Here is a 21,896-nt window from a genome sequence, read left to right on the forward strand (position 1 = left end):
CCAGGCCTTGTCCCCACCCCGATCCAGGTCACTGTGGACGCAGCTGGGAGCTCAGCCTGGCAGCCCATGTGACACAAAGGTTGGGGGGACGGGAGCCTCCACAGGGCCAACACTGCCAGCCACACAGCTAACGGGCTTGGGGTAAGGGCTATGTGAAGAGGAATGGGGTCCGAGCCCCGCCTCTGTGCCGTCCTCAGAGACACCCTAGAGAAAGGACTTGCCTGGGGGCTGCTTTGAGGAGAGAACAGCTGGTTGGACACACTGGGCTCTGTGGCCTGTGGGGCATGGAAGAGGGGACCCAGGGACATGGTGGAGACAGCAACTGGGAAGGGAAAGGAGTCCCCGACCCCAGATGAGTAGGGGGAAGAAAGAGGGGGGAACAGGGATGCCCGGGCCCATGCTGTCAGCCCTATCCTTGGCACATCCACCGACAGCCTCCGAGGTTCCCCCGGGCCCACTCTCTCCCCAGACCCCCATCACAAGACCCCACAGCCTGGACAGTAACAGCAGGTTTACTGTTGGCAACAGCACAGCCCTGTGCCACCCAAGGGCAGCGGGTGGGGTGGCGGCCGGGTCTCCTGGGGCCCCGTTCTCCCTCCCATTCTCTAGGTCCCTGGAGGCCAGACGCCTGGGTGTGGCCCGTCCTAGCGGTGGTTCTGGCTGGGTCTGTCCTAGGCGGGAGAGGAGGGTCCCTGGAGAGGCAGTGATGGCTGCAGCGGCTGTAGGGAGCCAGGGACACTTCAGGCCAGCCATGACAGGCCCAGGCCTGCTCAGCTCTGCACTTCTGGGGATCCCCTCATTCCTGACTCCCCCTCTCCCCCACTTGGAAGAGACCTAGGCCCTGCACCCTAATGAGGAGGACCGGGGTGAGGGGTGCAGAGTCCAGGGCGGGGGGCTCCGAGCGCTTGGCAGGGGACTCAGCAACGGGAGCGCAGGGTGGGCCTCACGTCTGCAGCTCCAGGAGGCAGTTGGGCTCTGAGGGCGGGGAGCCGGCCGGGCTGGAGCTATGGGCCTCCCGGAGGTCCTGCAGCACCCGGAGCAGCTGGGCCAGTGAGTCCTTGGGAGCTGCGGGCAGAGGCAGCCGTGAGGGCCCCTGGGAGTGAGCCCGAGGACCCCACCCGTGCATCCCTGGTGGGGGTTCCGGCCACGAGCAAGTCCCAGGTGGGCAGGACCTACCTTCGCCAGGGCTCACGGGCACCGTGCCTGCCTCTGCGCCCCTGCTCAGCTCCCGGTGCCTCTCCCTGTGGGGGAGGTCAGAGTCAGGGCCAGCATCCTCCACCTGCCCTGCCGGAGCTTCTTGTGTCCTTGTGGGAAGGCTGGGGGTGACCCAGCATGGGCCTCCGGGGCTAGAGGTGCTCTGGGGGTGATGGCAGGGCTGACTCTTTCAGTCTATGAAGAGGAAACACGGGCCCAGCCTCGGCCCCAGGCCACCTTGCACCTTCTCCCTCCCTGTGTCTCCTACTCCTCCCCACACCACTGTGGGTTGACCAGAATGCCCTTTGGATTTTTTTTTTGTTTTGATTTGTTTTGTTTGAGATGGAGTCTTGCTCTGTGGTCCAGGCTGGAGTGCAGTGGCGCAATCTGAGCTCACTGCAACGTCCACCTCCTGGGTTCAAGCAATTCTCCTGCCTCAGCCTCCCCAGTAGCTGGGATTACAGGAACCCTCCACCATGCCCAGTTAATTTTTGTATTTTTAGTAGAGACGAGATTTCGCTATGTTGGCCAGGCTGGTTTCAAACTCCTGATTTCAAACGATCCGCCTGCCTCCATCTCCCAAAGAGCTGGGATAACAGGCATGAGCCACCGCACCCCACCTTCGTGGGTTTTGAGGGCAGAGATAAACCCCGGAAGAGTCGATGAGGAATGGGGAGGACCACAGCCTTCCTCCTCGCAGGGTGTAGGGGTGTGAGAGAGGAATGAGCTCCGGCTCCAGCTGGCTCAGGGGAAGCTGAGCGTGTGGGAATCACTGGATCACCTTGAAGTATCCCGGCACCGGCCGCATCTCCAGAGGCCCTGATTGAATGGGGCCTTGGCATCCTGTTTTTAAAGCTGATCTTTAAAAGCATCCTGTTTTTTCTAAGCTTCTGCCAGGGCTGAGAACCACTGGATGAAGCAAGATGGTCAAGGATTCAGGGAGCTGGCCGAGGCTGTGCCTGTGCTCCAAGGGCCCGGGGGAACAGCTGGCCAGGTTGCAAGGGGGGCTCAGCACACAGCATGAAGCAGGCATGGCCTTGACCCTTGGGGCCTCCGTCCTAACCTGAGTTGGCCTCGTGCTGCAGAGAGGTACTCCTGGTGCCCTCCCCAGATGTGGCCAATTAGAAGAGAGGTGACCAGCCACCATGGAGCAGCCCCAAGCCTGGCACGTTCCCCGGGCTGCACAGGCTCTCCTGGGTGGGACTCACCACAGCATGGCCTCCACACCCAGCAGGTGCCGGTAGATGAGCTGGGCCTCAAGGTCATGGTCAAGAGGGTCATTCCACTCCTGCAGGGTCACCCGTGACCGGGTCTTATCGCAACCCTGACCTGGGGGCACAGAGAGGGCAAAGTCACAAGCAGACACTTGGGACTACCATGTCCAACTTTCTGGTTGCATAGATGGAGAAATGGAGGCCTGGAGGGGAGAGAGATGCACTTGGGGGTCCCTGGTGAGGGCAGGGCTGGGAGCACAGCCCGGTAAGTCTGACCCAGGCCCTGCCTCGGCTCCCCACCCTCTGGGGGTAGCCGCTTCTCCTGGGGTCAGCCCCTGCACCATGGGATGCATGACTTCGGAGCGTGGATGTCATCAGGGTATGACTGGGGGAGCCGGGTAACTTTTTTTTTTTTTTTTTTTTTGAGACAGAGTCTCACTCTGTCGCCCAGGCTGGAGTGCAGTGGCACAATCTGGACTCACTGCAAGCTCTGCCTCCCAGGTTCACGCCATTCTCCTGCCTCAGCCTCCCGAGTAGCTGGGACTACAGGCGCCCGCCACCTCGCCCGGCTAATTTTTTGTATTTTTAGTAGAGACGGCATTTCACCGTGTTAGCCAGGATGGTCTTGATCTCCTGACCTCGTGATCCACCCGCCTTGGCCTCCCAAAGTGCTAGGATTACAGGCGTGAGCCACCACCACACCTGGCCAAAACAACATTTTTAAAAATGTAAAACTCAGGCCAGATATGGTGGCTCCCTCCTACAATCCCAACACTTTGGGAAGCCGAGGCAGGAGGATTGCTTGAGCTTGGGAATTCAAGACCAGCCTGGACAACATAGCAAGACCTCACCTCTAAAAAAATTATTTTTAAATGAGCCAGTGTGGTGACGCATGCCTGTAGTCCCAGTCTACTCAGAGGCTGAGGTAGGAGGATTGCTTGAGCCCAGGAGTTGGAGGCTGCAGTGAGCTATGATCATGCCACTGCACTCCAGCCTGGGCAACAGAGCAAGACCCTGTTTTACAAAATTAAACAAAAAAAACCCCTCAGCTCCTCAAGCCACATTTCAAGTACTCAAGAGCCACCGGTACAAAGGCCGGGCACGGTGGCTCACGCCTGTAATCGCAGCACTTTGGGAGGCCGAGGCGGGCAGATCACGAGGTCAGGAGATCAAGACCATCCTGGCTAACATGGTGAAACCCCGTCTCTACTAAAACTACAAAAAAATTAGCCGGGCATGGTGGCGGGCACCTGTAGTCCCAGCTACTCAGGAGGCTGAGGCAGGGGAATGGCGTGAACCCGGGAGGCGGAGCTTGCAGTGAGCCAAGATGGCGCCACTGCACTCCAGACTGGGCAACAGAGTGAGACTCTGTCTCAAAAAATAAATAAATAAAGCCACAGGTGCTAGAAGCTAGAGTACTACACAGTATGGAGTCCTTCTAGAAGCTCCTCTCTGCCATCCCTTTAGTGCCCAAGGCTCAGGGTCCCCTCCCACCCACAGCTCTGGATTGAGACCGCCAGCATGGGGGTGTGCAAACCCAGGGGCTCTCTGGCTGTCATGAGCAGGGCGTTCCTCAAGTGTGTTCCTCAGAACACCGGTTCTGTAAGAAGCTCCTTGGGGAAGATAAGAGTTCCCTGTCGGCCGGGCGCGGTGGCTCAAGCCTGTAATCCCAGCACTTTGGGAGGCCGAGGCGGGTGGATCACGAGGTCAGGAGATCGAGACCATCCTGGCTAACATGATGAAACCCCGTCTCTACTAAAAATACAAAAAACTAGCCGGGCGTGGTGGCGGGCGCCTGTAGTCCCAGCTACTCGGAGGCTAAGGCGGGAGAATGGCGTGAACCCAGGAGGTGGAGCTTGCAGTGAGCCGATATCGCGCCACTGCACTCCAGCTTGGGCGACAGAGCGAGACTCCGTCTCAAAAAAAAAAAAAAAAAAAAAAAAAGAGTTCCCTGTCAAATGAGTTTGGGAAGTGTTGGGTTAAACTGCATTAGAAATGGAATTCTAGGCCGGGCATGGTGGCTCACGCCTGTAATCCCAGCACTTTGGGAGACCGAGGCAGGTGGATCACGAGGTCAGGAGTTGGAGACCAGCCTGACCAACATGGTAACACCCCATCTCTACTAAAAATACAAAAATTAGCTGAGTGCAGTGGCTTGTACCCGTGGTACTTGGGAGGCTGAGGCAAGAGAATCACTTGAACCTGGGAGGCGGAGGTTGCAGTGAGCCAAGATCTCACCACTGCACTCCAGCCTGGATGATAGAGCTAGACTCAGTATCAAACAACAACAACAACAACAATAACAAAAACAAAAACAAGAACAACTTGACCAACAGGGTGAAACCCCATCTCTAGTAAAAATACAAAAAAATTAGCTAGGCTTGGTGGCGAGTGCCTGTAATCCCAGCTACTGGGGAAGTTGAGGCAGGAGAATTGCTTGACCCTGGGAGGTGGAGGTTGCAGTGAGCTGAGATTGTACCACTGCACTCTAGTCTGGGCGACAGAGTGAGAGTTGGTCTGCGAAAAAAAAAAAAAGAAGAAGAAGAAAAAAGAAATGGGATTCTAACATGTTTTTGGGCTTCCTTAGAGTCATCAGCGAATTCACTCATATGCATCACACGCAACACGTGGCATTTCCCAAACCACCTGGTCCATGGGACCCTTTCTGGCCAGAGCACCTGGAGGGGCCACCATTCCTTGGGTTAGGTCCCTGCAGGTGCACAGCAGGGCTCAGGGCCCTGTCGTTCAGCCAGAGGCCTGATCTCACAGTGGACGGATGCAGAGCCTGGGGTCCAGGCCTCCTCTCCCACCTGTCTTCTCTTTTTGGTGGCAGCAGCTCCACTTGTCCCCACGGAAGACGCCAGGGTGGTAGGAGCCCAGCAGGCCGGTGTTGTTGATGCTCACCTTCCGCAGCGCAGACAGCCACTGGTTCAGCTCATTCACACACTGCCGGGGATGTGGAGGGGGAGGCCTGTTCAGACGTCACCTCCTCCAGGAAGGCCTCCTAATGCCAGATGCCATGTTCCCCACCACCCCAACCCAGCAGCTTTGAGTGAATTAGGAGAGGCTGCCCTTCCTCCAGGGTAACGTGGCCCATGCCGGGGTGCACGGCCTGGAGAGCAGGTGTGGTGGCTCACTCCTACAATCCCAGCACTTTGGGAGGCCGAGGTGGGAGGATCGCTTGAACCCAGGAATTCAAGACCAGCCTGGGCAACACAGCAAGACCTCATCTTCTCCTCTCCCACCTGTCTTTTCTCTTTGGTGGCAGCAGCTCCACTTGTCCCCGCAAAAGGCACTGGGATGGCAGGAGCCCAGGAGGCTGGTGTGGGCTGGACTTCAGCTGCCATTGGCCCCTTGGCCCCACTCATAGGCATTCCAGAACCCGCCAACTATATTTGGTGGCCCTGATATCACTACTTTTCCCTGTGGCTCTGGACCCTGACCCAAAAGGGAACCCCTAGAGGAAAGGGCACAGAGGGGACAGGACTTCCTCTAGGACGGTCTTGCCTGCCCCTCCAGCTGCAGGCCTCTTACTTGTCCCACATGTTCCTGCCCTAGATACACATCTGGGTCACCCTCCTACAAGGTCCCTGCTCGAATGCCACCCATCAGAGGTCCTCCCTGACCACTCTTTATAGGGTAGACTGCTCCCTGCTATACCCCACTCTGTTCCCTCCCTTGCTCCCTTAGTCCCTTCTGGTTCCCTTCAAGTCACTATCACAATTTGACTTTTTTTTTTTTTTTTTTTAAGAGACAGGGTCTCACTCTGTCACCCAGGCTGGAGTGCAGTGGTGTGATCATAGCTCACTGCAGCCTCCAACTCACTGCAGCCTCCAACTCCTGGGCTCAGGCAATCCTCCTGCCTCAGCCTCCCAAGTAGCTGGGATCACAGGTGCATGCCACCATGCCTGGCTAATTTTTTATTTTTTGTAGAGATGGGGTCTTGCTACATTGGCCAGGCTATTCTCAAACTCCTGGCCTCCAGTCATCCTCCCACCTTGGCCTCCAAAAGTGCTGGGACTACAGGCATGAGTCACTGTGCCTGGCCCGACATTTGAAACATGTATTTATTGGCCCATCTTCTCCCTGGGATATCAGCTCCATGAGGGCAGGACTCTGCCTCGTCTGCCATGGTATCCCCTTACCTAGAATCATGGCTGGAACCTAGGAGGTGCTCAGTAAGTATTTTTTTAAATAAATGAATGAATGAGTTAATGAAGGAACAGATGAGAAGGTTATTTGAGAACATGCATCCAGAGCCACACGGAGCATAACGTTTGATTATCACGCATTGATACAGACACAGAAACACACAGGTGCCAGCTCAGACTTTCTTTTTTAGAGACAGGGTCTTGCTCTGTTGCCCTGGCTAGAGCACTGGGATTATCGGCATGAACCAGCGTGCCTGGCCCCGATCTCAGTTATCTGGAAATAGTTTCCAACAAACGGGTGCAACGCGCAAATTTCACATCACAGGGATGCGCCTGTCTGTGCACTGGCCCATATACAGACCTACACAGGGATGCCCAGGGAAAGACATGGGCCATGGCCTCCTGGGGGCTCAGACCCCTGGACAACACACACACATCTGTCCCCGACACCTCCCAGATCAGACAAACCCTGCGATGCTTGATGTAGCTGGTAGGGCGGCGGGAGGCTCAATCAACTCTTTTCTCACCCAGTCCACTCAGGCCACTCCCATAGCACCCAGGCCACTCCCACAGCACTCAGGCCCCTCCCTTAGAGCTCAAGCCATTCTCACAGCACCCAGGCCACTCCCATAGAGCTCAGGCCACTCCCACAGCACCCAGGCCACTCCCACAGGGTTCATGCCACTCCCACAGTACCCAGGCCTCTCCCATAGCACCCAAGCCACTTCCACAGTGCTCAGGCCGCTCCCACAGCACCTGCTCCCCTCTCCGCACCTTGCACTGCAGGTAGGCAGTCTGTGGCCTGCCAACATCATCCGTGTAGATGACTTGCATGACGTGCGAGCTGCCAAAGCTCTTTTCCTCCACCTTTTCCGCTGCCCGGATGTTGGCTAGCTTGATGAGGGCGCTTTTCTGGGGCAGGCAGGGAGGAGGAGGTTTAGGGACCTAGCCAGGGCCATTCCATTCCCCACCTCTGGGCCTCAGCCTCCCCTTCTGCAGCACCAGGGGTAGGCATGGGAGACCCAGAGTGACCTCAGGCAGGGCAGAGCACAGACTGATGGTGACCAAGTGCCCAGCAACTGGGAGGGGAGGACCTGGCCTCTCAGGGGAGCACTCCCAGAAGGCCTGGGAGGTGTGAGCTTTGGGGTAGTGTCTGGACAGCCAGTATTCCCCGGGCTACAAAGTCAATCCAGCCATAGCCAACGCTGTGTGACTTTGCATTTATTAATTTTCCAACTTGCTTTTGTAGTCCCAGGCTCTAATAGTCATATCCTGGCTGGGCGCAGTTGCTCACACCTGTAATCCCAGCACTTTGGGAGGCCGAGGCAGGTGGATCACCTGAGGCTGGGAGTTCGAGACTAGCCTGATAAACATGGAGAAACCCCGTCTCTACTAAAAATACAAAATTAGCTGGCTGTGGTGGCTCATGCCTGTAATCCCAGTTACTCAGGAGGTTGAGGCAGGAGAATCACTTGAATCCAGGAGGCAGAGGTTGCAGTGAGCCAAGATTGCACCATTGCACTCTGGCCTGGGCAACAAAAGTGAAACTCCACCTCAGGAAAAAAAAAAAAAAAAAAGGGACCAGAATTAAATAATGCCCATGTAGCCAAATCTTTCAGCCCTGGCAAGGAAGATGCATAATAATCATCTGAGTGCTTTGGGAGGCTGAGGCGGGAGGATTGCCTGAGGCCAGGAGTTTGAGACCAGCCTGGGCAGCATAGCAAGACCCCGTCTCTGCAAAAAAAAAAAAAAAAAAAAAAAAGTTAAAGAAAATTAGCCAGGCTTGGTGGCACATGTCTGTAGTTCCAGCTACTTGGGAGGCTGAGGCAGGAAGATTGTTTGAGCCCAGGAGTTGGAGGCTGCAGCCTGCTATGATCGCACCACTGCACTACAGCCTGGGTGACAGAGAAAGACCCTGTCTCAAAAAATAGTTATCATCATCTGAGGAATCTCAGGTTGGAAGGGGCAGGCCCCTCATCTGGCGGGACCCCTGAGCTGGTTCTTTGAGAACAAGGTGAGTGATGAGCTCCTTCACCTACCCCAAGCCCACTCTCACCCGCCCAGGGCTAGGCTGGGTACTCCTGGCCAACCATCCCCATAGCCTGCATGACTGTGGGCAGGTGTACAGCAAGAGGTCACCAGGTCCATGGCGGAAGTATGTCCTCAGCCCTTCCTGGGAGAAGAGAGCTTGCAGGAGAGGTGACCCATGACTCAGAGAGGGCTGTACAAGATGATCTTTGAGATCCCTTCCCACACCAAGCTTCCGTGCTTCTATATTCCTGCCTCTTCCAGGAAGCCTCTCCTGGTTGCCCTACCTGCCTCCTCACCTAACAGCCCAGGTGATGTGCTTTCTTTAATAATACCATTTGCCTAAATAGTACTACCTGCCAGGCCCTGGGTCAAGACCCTTAGGGAGATCATCTCATCTAATCCTCAACAACCTGGTAAGGTCGAATCATCTTCCTCCATCTTTTTTTTTTTTTTTTGAGACGGAGTCTTGCTCTGTTGCCCAGGCTGGAGTGCAGCGGCACAATCTTGGCTCACTGCAACCTCCGCCTCCTGGGTTCAAGGGATTCCTGTGCCTCAGCCTCCCGAGTAGCTGGGACTACAGCCGTCACCACGCCTGGCTAATTTTTGTATTTTTAGTAGAGACAGGGTTTCTCCATGTTGGCCAGGCTGGTCTTGAACTACTGACCTCAAGTGATCCACCCGGCTCGGCCTCCCGAAGTCCTGGGATTACAGGCGTCAGCCACCATGTCCGGCCCTCCTAGGTTCTGACAAGCAGTACAGATGCCACACACCTGGCTTTCTTCTCTGACCCCGGGGGACCTCAGGTGGGCTCCAAGGAAGGGGACAGGTGCCTCTAAGGTGCCATAACCTCTCGGAGCCCCACTTGCCGGCCTCCCTCCTTACCCACCTTGGAGCTGGGCGTCTTGGCGAAGCTGAGGGCCTCGGTGGTGAGGAAGAAGTAGAGCTTCTTGAAGGAGGAGGACATGAGGGGACCCTTGCCCTTGGTCCTGTGGATGAAGAGTGGCCCCTCCTTCACAGGTGGCGCCTGCAAACTCAGCGTCCGCTGCAGGTCCAGCTCTGCCAGGCCAGGGAGGGAGGGGGGAATCGAGAGCCCAGTGAATGAGGGCGGGGCCGGGGGCGGAGCAGTGGGCGGGGCCATGGGGCTCAAGGGCTGAGCAAGTGTGAACAGCCGGCAGTGGACGTGGTCATGGGGCTCAAAGGTGCAGCAAACATCAACAGCAGGTGGTGAGCGGGGTGACGGGTGGACTGAGGTAGGCAGGGCCATGGGCTTGGAGGCGGGACACGCGTCAATAGCAGGTGGCTATTGACCAATATGGAGCTCAAGGGTGGAGCAAATGTCAACAGGCACAGATGGTGGGTGAGGCCATGGGTCTAGGGGTGGGGCAAACATCAACAGCAGGCAGTGAGCAGGGTCACAGGAAGCACAAACAGTGGTGGGTGGGTCTATGGTCTGGGAGCCTGGCAAATGTCAACAGCAGGCGGTGAGTGGGGCCACGAGAGGCAGAAACAGCGGTGGGTGGGGCCGTGGGGCTCAAGGGCGGAGCAAACGTCAGCAGTAGGCTGTGGGCGGGTCTGCACAGGGCTGCGCTCACCATCCTTCTCCTCGATGTCCACGAGCTTGGTGATGAAGTCCTTCAGCTGCGCCACGCCCTGGCGCACGGTGGGCTGCAGCGGCTCCATCCAAGCCTCCTTGGCTCTGGAAGCCGGCGTGTCCATGTTGCCCACGTTCTGGACTGCCTGGAGGTGACAGCAGGAAGGACCAGGCTCTGCTGGGTCAGGGGCCTAGCCACTGCACCCCCTCCCACCCCCCAAGTCTTTGCTACTCAGCCTTAGAGATGGAGGCAGAGGCGAAAGAGGCCATGCCCACGGGCCCCCTCCAGCCCCACGAGGGATCAGGGAGGAGTGGATCATGGAGTTTGATGCCTTTTTATAACTGAGACCACTTGCACCTTCCTCTGCAGGTTTAACAGACGCTGCTGCACTGGGTACCCCACCCCCGTGCCGGGCAGATAGGTGCAGCCTGAGAGTAAGTAGACCCGGGTTGGAAGGTCCCACGATTCACCACCGACAGGCTGGGCGGCCTTGGCCACCTCCGACCCCTCGCAGGCCTGTTCCCCTATCCATGAGATGGTGCTGGAACAAGGTGGCCACAGGAAGGCTTTGCAAACTGTGAAGTGCAGTGCCCACGTGGGCGTGCCAGTGGCCTCGCCGGAGCCGGTAGGAACACACTGCAGTCCAGGCCAGGGCCCCGGTGGGACACCCAGCTGTGCATCCCGCCCGTGGCCGCAAGGCCCGCACCTTGGCCAGCAGGAGCAGGGTGCGGCTGGTGCGGGCGTCCGCGTGGCGCTCCCGCAGGTGGAAGAGCTTGGGAGACATGATGGCGGGAGAGAAGAAGCGCAGGCACAGGAAGCTGGTGACGGCGATGAACGGTACATTCTGCAGGGATGCGGGAGAGCGCGGGCTGGGGTCCCCCAGGCCTGGGCTCCTGGCAGCCCCCTCCCCTTAGGCTCCGTCCTTGACCCTCCCCAGGACACCGCCTCCCTCATCCTCCCCAGCGCTCCCTGGTTCCTCACCGCTCTTCGCCCGCAGCCCCAGCCCAGTCCAACTCGGCCCAGTCTAACCCGTCCCAGTCTAGCCCGGCAGGTGGAGGGCGCACCTCGTGCTGGGCGCCGGGGAAACGCTCGCGCACGCGCCGAAAGAGCTGGCGGAAGGTGGCGCGCACCACGGCGGGGCACGCGCGAACTGAGCGGCTGAGCGCGCTCAGCAGCGCCCCCAGGTGGGCGCGCAGCGTCTGCGCGCTCTGCTCTAATACCTCGGCCTCAGTCTGAGGGCGGTGCAGCCCCGAGCACCTGCGTGGAACGGGGCAGGGCGGTAGAGGGGGTCGCAGTCAGCGCCAGGGCCACGACAGGAACAGTGGCTCTTGCAGCAGCCAGGACACGGACACAGGGGACAATACACGGGTGGGCAAAGCCACAAACACACGTGCAGACGGGGCCTGATTCCACGCCGCTGCACCCTGCACCCCCCCGGGGTTACCCCCGGCCTCACCCTACATCCTTAACTTCCACTTTGCTGGGATCCAGCTCCACATACTTCTTCTCCTCAAACACCTTGTTGATGATGGGGCCCAGGACGCCGTGCAGGTACTGCATCCCGGCCACCTGGGGACCACCGCAAGTCACATTGATCCTGTCTCCCCCAGTCCCACTCCAGCTGCCCACCCTCTCCCGGCAGCCGCTGCTGCACCATCTTCCTGCCATATCCGCCCAGGAGGGGGCCAGGTACACATACAGGGCAAACTGCTTATCCGTGAATGAATGAGGGAGTGAATGAATGAATGACTAGAATTCTTAGCCCTTGTAATCCCAGCATTTTGGGAGGCCAAGGCAGGAGGATCACTTGAGGCCAGGAGTTTGAGACCAGCCTGGGCAACATAGTGAGACTGTCTCTAACTTAAATTTTAAGTGCGCGCGCGTGCGCGCGCGCGCGCACACACACACACACACACACACACACACACTCTTTTTTTGGTGGCGGGGGCGGGGAACAGAGTCTGGCTCTGTGGCCCAGGCTGGAGTACAGTGGTGTGAGCTCACTACAACCTCTACCTCCTGGTTCAAGCGATTCTCCTGCCTCAGCCTCCCCAGTAGCTGGGATTACAGGTGCCCGTCACCATGCCAGGCTAATTTTTGTATTTTTAGTAGGATGGGGTTTCGCCATGTTGGCCAGGCTGGTCTCGACCTCCTGACCTCAAGTGATCTGCCCGCCTCAGCCTCCCAAAGAGCTGGGATTACAGGCGTGAGCCACCGCGCCCAACCGCATTCTTAACCTTAAAGGGCTCTGAATGCGGAGATAGAACACTGGAGCCGAAGTCCCAGCCCCCTCTGTCGCTCTCTCTGAAGCTCGGTGTTGTCATTTGTAAGATGAGGACAATATAGCATGCAGCTCACCTTCAGAAAAGACTCCATGGACTTGGAGGCCAGAGAGTTGCTTCGGAACAGGGTGTTGGTTTCACCTACAAACAGAGGCCCCAATGGGTAGGGGGCTAGGACAAAGCTTTTGGGGGAGGAGGAGGACAGAGGACCTTGGTGGCTGGGGGATCTAAGCTGGCCCCTCAATAAAGGGCCTCCTCACCACCTCCCAGCCCACTGTCCCACCTCTGCCCTTGGCTCTGTCCCGTGCTGCCCTCCTGTCTGACCCCATCTGCCTCCTACAGGAGGAGCCCACCCCGGCCCAACCACCTCCCAGTGTTCTGGGCCCAGCTCCCTCCTAGGCCTCACTGGTGCGACTCAGCTCCAGCTGGAAGAGCAGGTCCAGGAAGTCCTTGGCCAGCCCCTGCCCCAGGAAGAGCTTGAGCAGGTTCGTGGCCACGTCCTGGCGACACTCGGTGCTGGTTGTCTCCTCGATGAGTGAGATCAGCTGCCCTGGGCCCTGCAGGGAGAGGCACGGGGGATCCCAAACCCTTTCCTCTGAGGACCTCAGAGCCCCCCAGGGAAAGAGGACATTTTCCCAAGGGGTGGCTGGGGATGGGGCCCTGGGTACTGGCCAGCTCCTCACATCCCCAGACCTCAGTTTTCTGCTCTGCAGAATGGGTTTAGGAGGACAGGAGCACAGGCCTACCACCGCTGGACCCTTCCACCCTGCCCGGAGCCCCCTCACCTGCATGCCCAGCTTCACCTCGTGGCACAGCAGCTGCACCAGCGGCTGGTAGCAGCTGGAAGGCAGCACCATCTCGTCCCGCAGCCGCACCTCCAGCTGCAAGGAGCCCAGGTTGCCCCTGGAATGGGCAACCTGTGACCTCTCCACCAGGGACCCAGGCCGCCCTGGGCCACAGCCCTCCCATGGCCTCCAGTTTTTTCCCTTGGGCCTAGCCTCCCATCTCTCTGCTCATGCCCTCCATCCGGGTACCCTGCACAGCTCTGCCTCCCAGGTTCCGCCCAGCCTATTTATTTTCTTTTTTTGGAAAGCCGTTCCTGCCTCTGCACTCAAGGCACCTCTATCTGTCTTCAAGGTCTGGCTCCCTGCCACCTCCAAGCTTGGGTATGTGGAGCTCCCAGCCTTGAATCTATAAACTCCCAGATAATAGCACCATCATGTGTACAGTTTACAGCAGAAGCAAATCCCCAACCCTCATAACAACCTAATGGGGAAACTGAGACCCGAGCCTGCAACTTGCCACATTAGATCGAGCTTCCAAGCTTCCCTGTTCTGACAGGGAAGGTCAGAACAGAGGAGGGTATGGACCAAGGCATGACATCCTCTAAGGCTCCCACTGCCTCTGCTCAGCACGAGCCTCATGCACAGAAGCAGTGTTAAGATGGGCCCCTGGGCCTGGCGCAGTGGCTCATGCCTATAACCCCAGCACTTTGGGAGGCCAAGGCAGGCAGATCGCTTGAGGTCAGGAGTTCGAGACCAGCCTGGCGGACATGGCAAAACCCCATCTCTACTAAAAAAAAAATACAAAAATTAGCCAGGCATAGTGGCAGGTGCCTGTAATCCCAGCTACCCAGGAGACTGAGGCAGGAGAATCGCTTCATCCCAGGAAGCAGAGGTTGCAGTGAGCCAGGATCACGCCACTGCACTCCAGCCTGACTCTGTCTCAAAAAAAAGAAGATGGGAAGATGGGCCTTGGCTGGTTCTATGGAAATGCCTTGTGCTGGACACATGGCTGTCCACCTGCCCCTACCCTGTTAAGGATGGGAATGGGGGAAGGGTGTCTGGGCCTTCTACAGAGACACAAAGCGGAACCATCAAGGGCTGTGGGGCCACAGCACACAAGCCAGAGGGCTCCCTAGACAGGCTGCCAGATTGAGCAGAATGATCCAAGACACCCAGTTAAATGTGAATATTTTATTTACTTATTAACTATTTTTTAGAGATGGGGTCTTGCTATGTTGCCCAGGCTGGTCTTGAACTCCTGGGCTCAAGCGATCCTCCTGCCTTGGCCTCCCAAAGTGCTATTACAGGCAGGAGCCATCGTGCCTGGCCTACATTTGAATATTTTTAGTATAGGTATGTCTCAAACAGTGCATGGTTATTTTTTTTTTATTTTTTATTTTTTCTGAGATGGAGTCTTGCTCTGTCACCCAGGCTGGACTGCAGTGGCACGATCTCGGCTCACTGCAACCTCCACCACCCAGGTTCAAGCAATTCTCCATCCTCAGCCTTCCGAGTAGCTGGGATTAGAGGTGCCCGCCACCACATCCAGGTAATTTTTGTATTTTTAGTAGAGACGGGATTTCACCATGTTGGCCAGGCTAGTCTCGAACTCCTGACCTCGTGATCCACCTGCCTCGGCCACCCAAAGTGCTGGGATTACAGGCATGAGCCACCACACCCGGCCATTTTCTTGAAACGGAGTTTCCCTCTTGTCACCCAGGCTGGAGTGCAGTGGTGGAATCTCAGCTCACTGCAAGCTCCGTCTCCTGGGTTCAAGCAATTCTCCTGCCTCAGCCTCCCAAGTAGCTTGGATTACAGGTGCCCTCCACCACGCAAGGCTAATTTTTTGTATTTTTAGTAGAGACGGTGTTTCACCATGTTGGCCAGGCTGGTCTCGAACTCCTGACCTCAGGTGATCCACCCACCTCAACCTCCCAAAGTGTTGGGATTACAGGTGTGAGCCACCACGCCCAGCAGTTATTCTTTTTTTTTTTTTTTTTTTCCAGTTATTCTTATACTAAAAAAGTATTCACAGCTGGGCACAGGTCAGGAGTTCAACATCAAGCCTGGCCATCGTGGTGAACCCCATCACTATTAAAACTACAAAAAATTAGCCAGGTGAGGTGGTCCTAGCTATCTGGGACGTTGAGGTGGGAGGATTGCTTACACCCAGGAGGTGGAGGCTACGGTGAGCTATGATCACTACTGCACTGGTGGTACAGGCGCATACCTGTAATCCCAGCTACTCTGGAGGCTGAGGCACGAGAATTGCTTGAACCTGGGAGGTGGAGGTTGCAGTGAGCCAAGATCATGCCACTGCACTCCAGCCTGGGTGACAGAGTGTGAATCTGTCTTTAAAAAAAAAAAGTATTCACTGTTTATCCAAAATTAAGTTTTAACTGGGTGTTCTGTGTGTGTGTGTGTGTGTGTTTTTTAGAGAGTCTAGCTCTGTTGCCCAGGTTAGAGTGCAATGGCACGATCTCGGCTTACTGTAACCTCCGCCTCCAGGGTTCAAGCGATTCTCCCTGCCTCAGCCTCCCAAGTAGCTAGGATTACAGGCGCCCGCCACCACGCCTGGCTAATTTTTGTATTTTTAGTAGAGACGGGGTTTCACCATGTTGGCCAGGCTGGTCTCAAACTCCTGACCTCAGGCGATCCACCCACCTTGGCCTCCCAAAGTGCTGGGATTACAGGCGTGAGCCACTGCGCCTGGCCTAATTTTTTATTTATTTGTAGAGACAGAGTTTCACCATGTTGGCCAGGCTGGTCTCAAACTCCTGGCCTCAAGTGATCCTCCCATCTCGGCCTCCCAAAGAGCTGGGATTACAGGCATGAGCCACCACTCCTGGCCAAGGGTGTCCCGTCTTTTATCTGGCAACCCCATTCCTTGAGAATCTTTCAGAGGGAGTTGGAGCTATGGCTCAGGGACACTGACTCTGGAGACTTGAACCCTGGTCTGAGGTCTGTAGGGAAATTTTCAAAGTGGAAGTGTCTGAGTACTTGTTTTAGAGACTTCCAGAAAGCAGAAAGCAGGAGACCTGTACAACCTGTGAGCTAAGAAGACAGAGCTGGCCAGGTGCAGTGGCTCATGCCTGTAATCCTAGCATGTTGGGAGGCTGAGGTGGGTGGATCACCTGAGGTCAGGAGTTCAAGACCAGCTTGGCCAACATGGTGAAACCCTGTTTCTACTAAAAATACAAAAATTAGCTGGGTGTGGTGGTGCACAGCTATAATCCCAGTTAATCGGGAGGCTGAGGCAGGAGAATCACTGGAACCCGGGAGGTGGAGGTTGCAGTGAGCCAAGATTATGTCACTGCACTCCAGCCTGGGCAATAGAGCAAGACTCCATCTCAAAAAAAAAAAAAAAAAAAAAGAGCTGAGCTGAGTGGGGGATTGTGGGGAAAAAAAAGGGGGCGGTGGGAGGGAAAAAAAAGGGGGCGGTGGGAGGTGGAGCCCAGCCTGGATGAGAAGGATGCTGGCCTGGTGGGCAGGGGCTGAGGGGGCCCTGGAGCTGTGTCTCCTGACCTCTCACCCCGAGCAGACCCCTGCCCTGCCTGCCTGTAGCCAATTCCCAAATCTCAGCCCCCACCCCACCCCTTGAGGCCGGCTGCCCAGCCCCACGCACTTACTCATCATGCCGCCGGCTCTTTGTCTGGTAAGGCTGCAGCCGGAACCAGCCCTCCTCCGGCTGGGCCACCTGCAGTCTCTGGATGTCAATCACCACCTGGGGACATAGCGGCAGTCTTCCTGGAGCTGAGAGGCTTAGGTCTCCTCCTTGCCAACTACTATTCTTAGTGGGGAGGGGCCCCTTCCAAGGGTCCCTGAGTGCCAGTGGCGGTGGGGGGAATTTGCTGGTTCTGGCAGACGGTGGGGGGTAGTCCCAGGCTTCCTGAGTGTCCCTCTCTGGGGAAGCTGGAGGGAGGTCCCTGAGGGTGGGATGGCTGCAATGGAGCCAGGTGCTAGAGGACAGCAGGTGCAGCCTGGAGGAAGTGGTTGGGGGTGGTGCTCACTTTGCCCAGGAAGTCGTTTCGGCTGACAAGGTCCCAGTCCCAGGTCTCCACGCACAGCACCTCCGTGGCCCCCTCCTCCAGCTCAAACTCAAACGTCTCATTCCAGCGTGGGTAGCATGACTTCTTCACGATCTGGCCAGAAGAGGGTGGGTGGGGGTTAGGCTGATGCCGCTGGACTCCCCAGGATGGGCAAAAGGCAGAGCTGCCCCAGACACCTCCCCTGGGTTCCCCACAGCCTCCTCGCCTTGGAGGCTCTGCCACAGCAGAGGTTAAGACGTCCTGTCCAAGCTCCCACCCATTTATCAGATGGGGAGAATTGAGGCCCAGGGTGGGGAAGAGACGTATCCAAGGCCACACAGCAAAACAGTACTACTCTGCTGGTGGGAATGTGAACTAGTACAACCGCTATGAAAAACAGTGGGATTCCTTAACTAACTAAAAGTAGAACTACCATTTGATTCAGCAATCCCACTACTGGGTAGCTACCCACAGGAGAAGTCATTACACAAAAAAGATACTTGCACACACATGTTTTTTGTTTGTTTGTTTTGTTTTGTTTTTGAGACAGAGTCTCACTCTGTCCCCCAGGCTGGAGTGCAGTGGTGCGATCTCAGCTCACTGCAATCTCTGCCTTCCAGGTTCAAGCGATTCTCCTGCCTCAGCCTCCCGAGTAGCTGGGATTTCAGGGGCCCACCACCACGCCCGGCTAATTTTTGTATTTTTAGTAGAGACGGGGTTTTACCATGTTGGCCAGGCTGGTCTCGAACTCCTGACCTCAAGCAATCTGCCAGCTTTGGCCTCCCAAAGTGCTGGGATTACAGGCGTGAGCCACTGCACCTGGCCAAGATACTTGCACATGCATGTTTATAGCAGCACAATTCGCAATTGTGAAAATGTGAAACCAGCCCAAATGTCCATCAATCAACAAGTGGATAAAGAAACTGTGGTATGTATATATAAGATGGAATACTACTCAGCCATAAAAAAGGAATGAATTAATGGCATTCACAGCAACCTGGATTGGATTGGAGGCTATTATTCTAAGTGTAGTAACTCAGGAAAGGGAAACCAAACATCGTATGTTCTCACTCCTATGTGGGAGCTAAGCTATGAGGACGCAAAGGCATAATAAGAATGACACAATGGACTTTGGTGACTCGATGGGGGGAAGGGTGGGAAGGAGGTGAGGGATAAAAGACTACAAATTGGGTGCAGTGTATACTGCTCGGTGATGGGTGCACCAAAATCTCACAAATCACCCCTAAAGAACGTATGTAACCAAACACCACCTGTTCCCCAATAACCTATGGAAATAAAATATTTTAAAAAATATTTTAAAACACACACACAGGGCTGGGCATGGTGGCTCATGCCTGTAATCCCAGCACTTTGGGAAGCCAAGGTGGGAGGATCACTTGAGGCCAGGAGTTCGAGACTAGCCTCGCCAACATGGTGAAACCCCACCTCTACTAAAAATACAAGAAATTAGCCTGGTGTGGTGGCGTGTGCCTGTAATCCCAGCTACTCCAGTGGCTAAGGCAGGAGAATCCCTTGAACTGGGAAGGCGGAGCCTGCAGTGAGCTGAGATCTAGCCACTGTCCATCCAGCCTGGGTGACAGGGCAGGACTTGGCCTCAAAAAACCCCCACAAAACACAAAACAAAACAGTAGCGACTACACAGAGAAACCAGACCTTGGTGCCTTCCTGCTCAGGACTGGGTCCCCCCAACCCTGGACGTTTCCTGGGGGTGGGGAAGGCAGCATGGGTGTTCTCAGATAAACCCCACTCGGGCTGTCTCAATCCCCTCCTTACCCCCAAGCATGGCCAGGAGTGAGCGGAGTTGGCCCCAGAGGGGCTGGGACCTAATATGTCCGCTAGAGAGGTTGCCCCCTTCTCTGGGCCTCCTCTGTAAGACTGTGGCCCCCAATCTGTCCCCCCAGGCGACGGTGAGCAGATGGTGAGGTGAGCAACGGGGGCACGGCTGGCAGGTCCCCTGAGCCTCCTGCCCCTTCCCTGCCCTCTGGCCTCCTCACCGAGGTCTCCTGTGTCCGGCCCTTGTAGCGCACTCGGACGAAGGGATCAGATGCGCCATTGCGGTCCTTTGGGGCCAGATCCCTGGTGGGGGTGGAGGAAGATTGGATCATCTACTTGTCCCTGAGCCCCCCTTCCCCCACTTGTCACCACCATTATGTAACCACAGTGGCCAAAAGGCCTGAGCACATTCCGTCCCTGGCAAGCTGATTGTGGACAGTGCGCCTCTGGCCTTTCTGGGCCCTGCTCCCATAGCCAAGAATCTCTCCCCAGGGCCGCCCATGTGGCCAAGAATCCCCCAAGGCGGAGGCCATGGATCCTTCCCACCAGGCGGCTGCAGGCCAGTGGGTGCACCTTGCTCTGGGGGTGGCGGGGGGTGGTGTGAGTGCTGCCAGGGAACTGCTGGGCCATGTTCCCGGCCCTCAGTTCCCAGGGCTGCCCTGAGCCTCAGTTTCCTCATCAGGAAAATGGAAAAGTGAATTGCTACTGGGCTCAGGTTTAGGGAGAGAGTGTGCTTCCGGAAGGTCTGCCCCAGTAATGTCGTCCTACTTGGTGGAGGAGTGAGGTGCAGCCCTGATGGGCAGCCCTTCCTTTTCTCCATGGATGAGTCTTTACACAGCCCTAGTCTAGTCACGGTACCCCCAGCCTTTTTTTTTTTTTTTTTTTTTTTGAGACAGAGTCTTGCTCTGTCGCCCAGGCTGGAGTGCAGTGGCGCAATCTCTGCTCACTGCAACCTCCGCCTCCCAGGTTCAAGTGATTCTCCTACCTCTGCCTCCTGAGTAGCTGGGATTACAGGTGCCTACCACCATGCCTAGCTATTTTTTGTATTTTTAGTAGAGACAGGGTTTCATCAGGTTGGCCAGGCTGCTCTCAAATTCCTGACCTCAGGTGATCCACCCGCCTCCCAAAGTGCTGGGATTACAGGTGTGAGCCACCACACCCCGTCCTCTTCTCTTCTTTTCTCTTCTCTTCTCTTCTCTCTTCTCTCCTCTCCTCTCTTCTCTTCTCTTCCTTTCCCTCCCTCCCTCCCTCCCTCCCTCCCTCCCTCCCTCCCTCCCTCCCTCCTTCCCTCCTTCCCTCCTTCCCTCCTTCCCTCCTTCCCTCCTTCCCTCCTTCCCTCCTTCCCTCCTTCCTTCCTTCCTTCCTTCCTTCCTTCCTTCCTTCCTTCCTTCCTTCCTTCCTCTTTCTTTCTTTCAACAGGGTCTTGCTCTGTTGATCAGGCTGGAGTACAGTGATGCAATCATAGCTCACTGCAGCCTCCACCTCCTGAGCTCAAGCAATCCTCCCACGTCAGCCTCCCAAGTAGCTGGGACTATAGGTGTGCCCCACCACACCTGGCTAATTTTTTAATTTTTTTTGTAGAGACAGGGTCTTGCTGTTGCCCAGGCTGGTCTCGAACTCCTGGCCTCAAGAGATCCTCCCGCCTCTGCTTCCCAAAGCACTGGGATTACCAGCATAAGCCACTGCACCCTGCCAGTATTCCCTACTTAGACTTCTTTGTGGAAGAACACCAAAGCCCACTCGTCTTCGATATTTTAAGCCTCTCATGCCTGCCTTTCTTTCCCCCTCAAAACTGTCTAATAAAACCCCAAGGTTGAGGTTGGGTGCAGTGGCTTGTTCCTGTAATCCCAGCACTTTGGGAAGCTGAGGCAGGCGGATCACTTGAGGTCAGGAGTTCGGGACCAGCCTGGCCAATATGGTGAAACCCCATCTCTACTAAAAACACAAAAGAATGGGCTGGGTGTGGTGGCATGCACCTGTAGTCCCAGCTACTCAGGAGGCTGAGGCAGGAGAATCACTTGAACCCAGGACGGCGAAGGTTTCAGTGAGCCAAGAAAATGCCACTGTACTCCAGCCTGGGCCACAGAGCCAGACTGTCACAAAAAAAAAAAAAAAAAAAAAAAAAAAAAAAAAAAAACACAAACAGCCCAGACACGGTGGCTCATGCCTGTAATCCCAGCATTTTGGGAGGCCAAGGTAGGCAGATCACCTGAGATCAGGAGTTTGAGAATAGTCTAGCCAACATGGTGAAATCCCATCTCTACTAAAAACACAAAAAAATTAGCCAGGTGTGGTGGTGCACGCCTGTAATTCCAGCTACTAGGGAGGCTGAGGCAGGAGAATTGCTTGAACCCAGAAGGCAGAGGTTGCAGTGAGCTGAAATGGGGCCACCGCACTCCAGCCTGGATGACAGAGGGAGACTGTCTCAAAAACAAAAAACAAAACCAAAAAAAACCCCCAAGGTTTCATTGAAATATTGAGAATCTCCCCAGAAAAAATAAGGAGGAAATATTCTTTCTTCCTCTGCAGCAAATGGACCTTCTTAGGCTGACTTGGGATTCCAGCAGGAGTCTCATTGCTGAGCACAACGTGGGACAAGTCGCCTCACTCTGAGAGAGGCCTGGACATTCCTTTCCTCTGCTAGGACTCACTAGGAGAAGGCCAACCACTGTGGCCCCGGAGGATGGGAGAGAGGAGATTCCTGGAGAGAGGGGAGGGCCAGGCCTCCCATCTCCGTGGGTGACGAAGGGTGCCTGGGAGAAGTGGTCCCGAGGTCCCAGAGCCTGGCTACGTGCATGAGCGGGTGCACACGTGTGCATGCCTGT

General features: G+C 56.1%; 1 protein-coding gene across 14 annotated transcripts in view; it reads right to left on the reverse strand.

Annotated features, from left to right (window-relative positions):
- Positions 1-496: 496 nt before the first annotated feature.
- RASA4B (RAS p21 protein activator 4B) overlaps positions 497-21,896 on the reverse strand; it is a 33,790-nt gene continuing 12,390 nt past the window's right edge. For 2 of the 14 annotated variants that reach the window (XM_074034636.1, XM_074034637.1), the window contains exons 6-21: positions 19,293-19,374; positions 17,260-17,391; positions 16,879-16,973; positions 13,250-13,345; positions 12,871-13,021; positions 12,541-12,605; positions 11,639-11,751; positions 11,247-11,439; positions 10,889-11,026; positions 10,183-10,327; positions 9,477-9,646; positions 7,334-7,471; positions 5,219-5,354; positions 2,403-2,523; positions 1,177-1,241; positions 497-1,065 (exon numbers count right to left, since the gene is read on the reverse strand). In XM_074034636.1, coding sequence (XP_073890737.1) covers positions 944-1,065; positions 1,177-1,241; positions 2,403-2,523; positions 5,219-5,354; positions 7,334-7,471; positions 9,477-9,646; positions 10,183-10,327; positions 10,889-11,026; positions 11,247-11,439; positions 11,639-11,751; positions 12,541-12,605; positions 12,871-13,021; positions 13,250-13,321 — 1,629 coding nt within the window. In that variant the 5' untranslated portion in view covers positions 13,322-13,345; positions 16,879-16,973; positions 17,260-17,391; positions 19,293-19,374 and the 3' untranslated portion in view covers positions 497-943. Of the gene's footprint in view, positions 1,066-1,176; positions 1,390-2,402; positions 2,524-5,218; positions 5,355-7,333; positions 7,472-9,476; positions 9,647-10,182; positions 10,328-10,368; positions 11,027-11,163; positions 11,440-11,638; positions 11,752-12,540; positions 12,606-12,870; positions 13,022-13,249; positions 13,368-16,878; positions 16,974-17,259; positions 17,392-19,292; positions 19,375-21,896 lie in introns of those variants that run through there. The other 12 variants (XM_045389628.3, XM_065541751.2, XM_074034638.1 and 9 more) reach the window with 10 other exon arrangements.

The sequence above is a fragment of the Macaca fascicularis genome, chromosome 3 (assembly GCF_037993035.2).
Source record: "Macaca fascicularis isolate 582-1 chromosome 3, T2T-MFA8v1.1".
Taxonomy (NCBI): domain Eukaryota; kingdom Metazoa; phylum Chordata; class Mammalia; order Primates; family Cercopithecidae; genus Macaca; species Macaca fascicularis.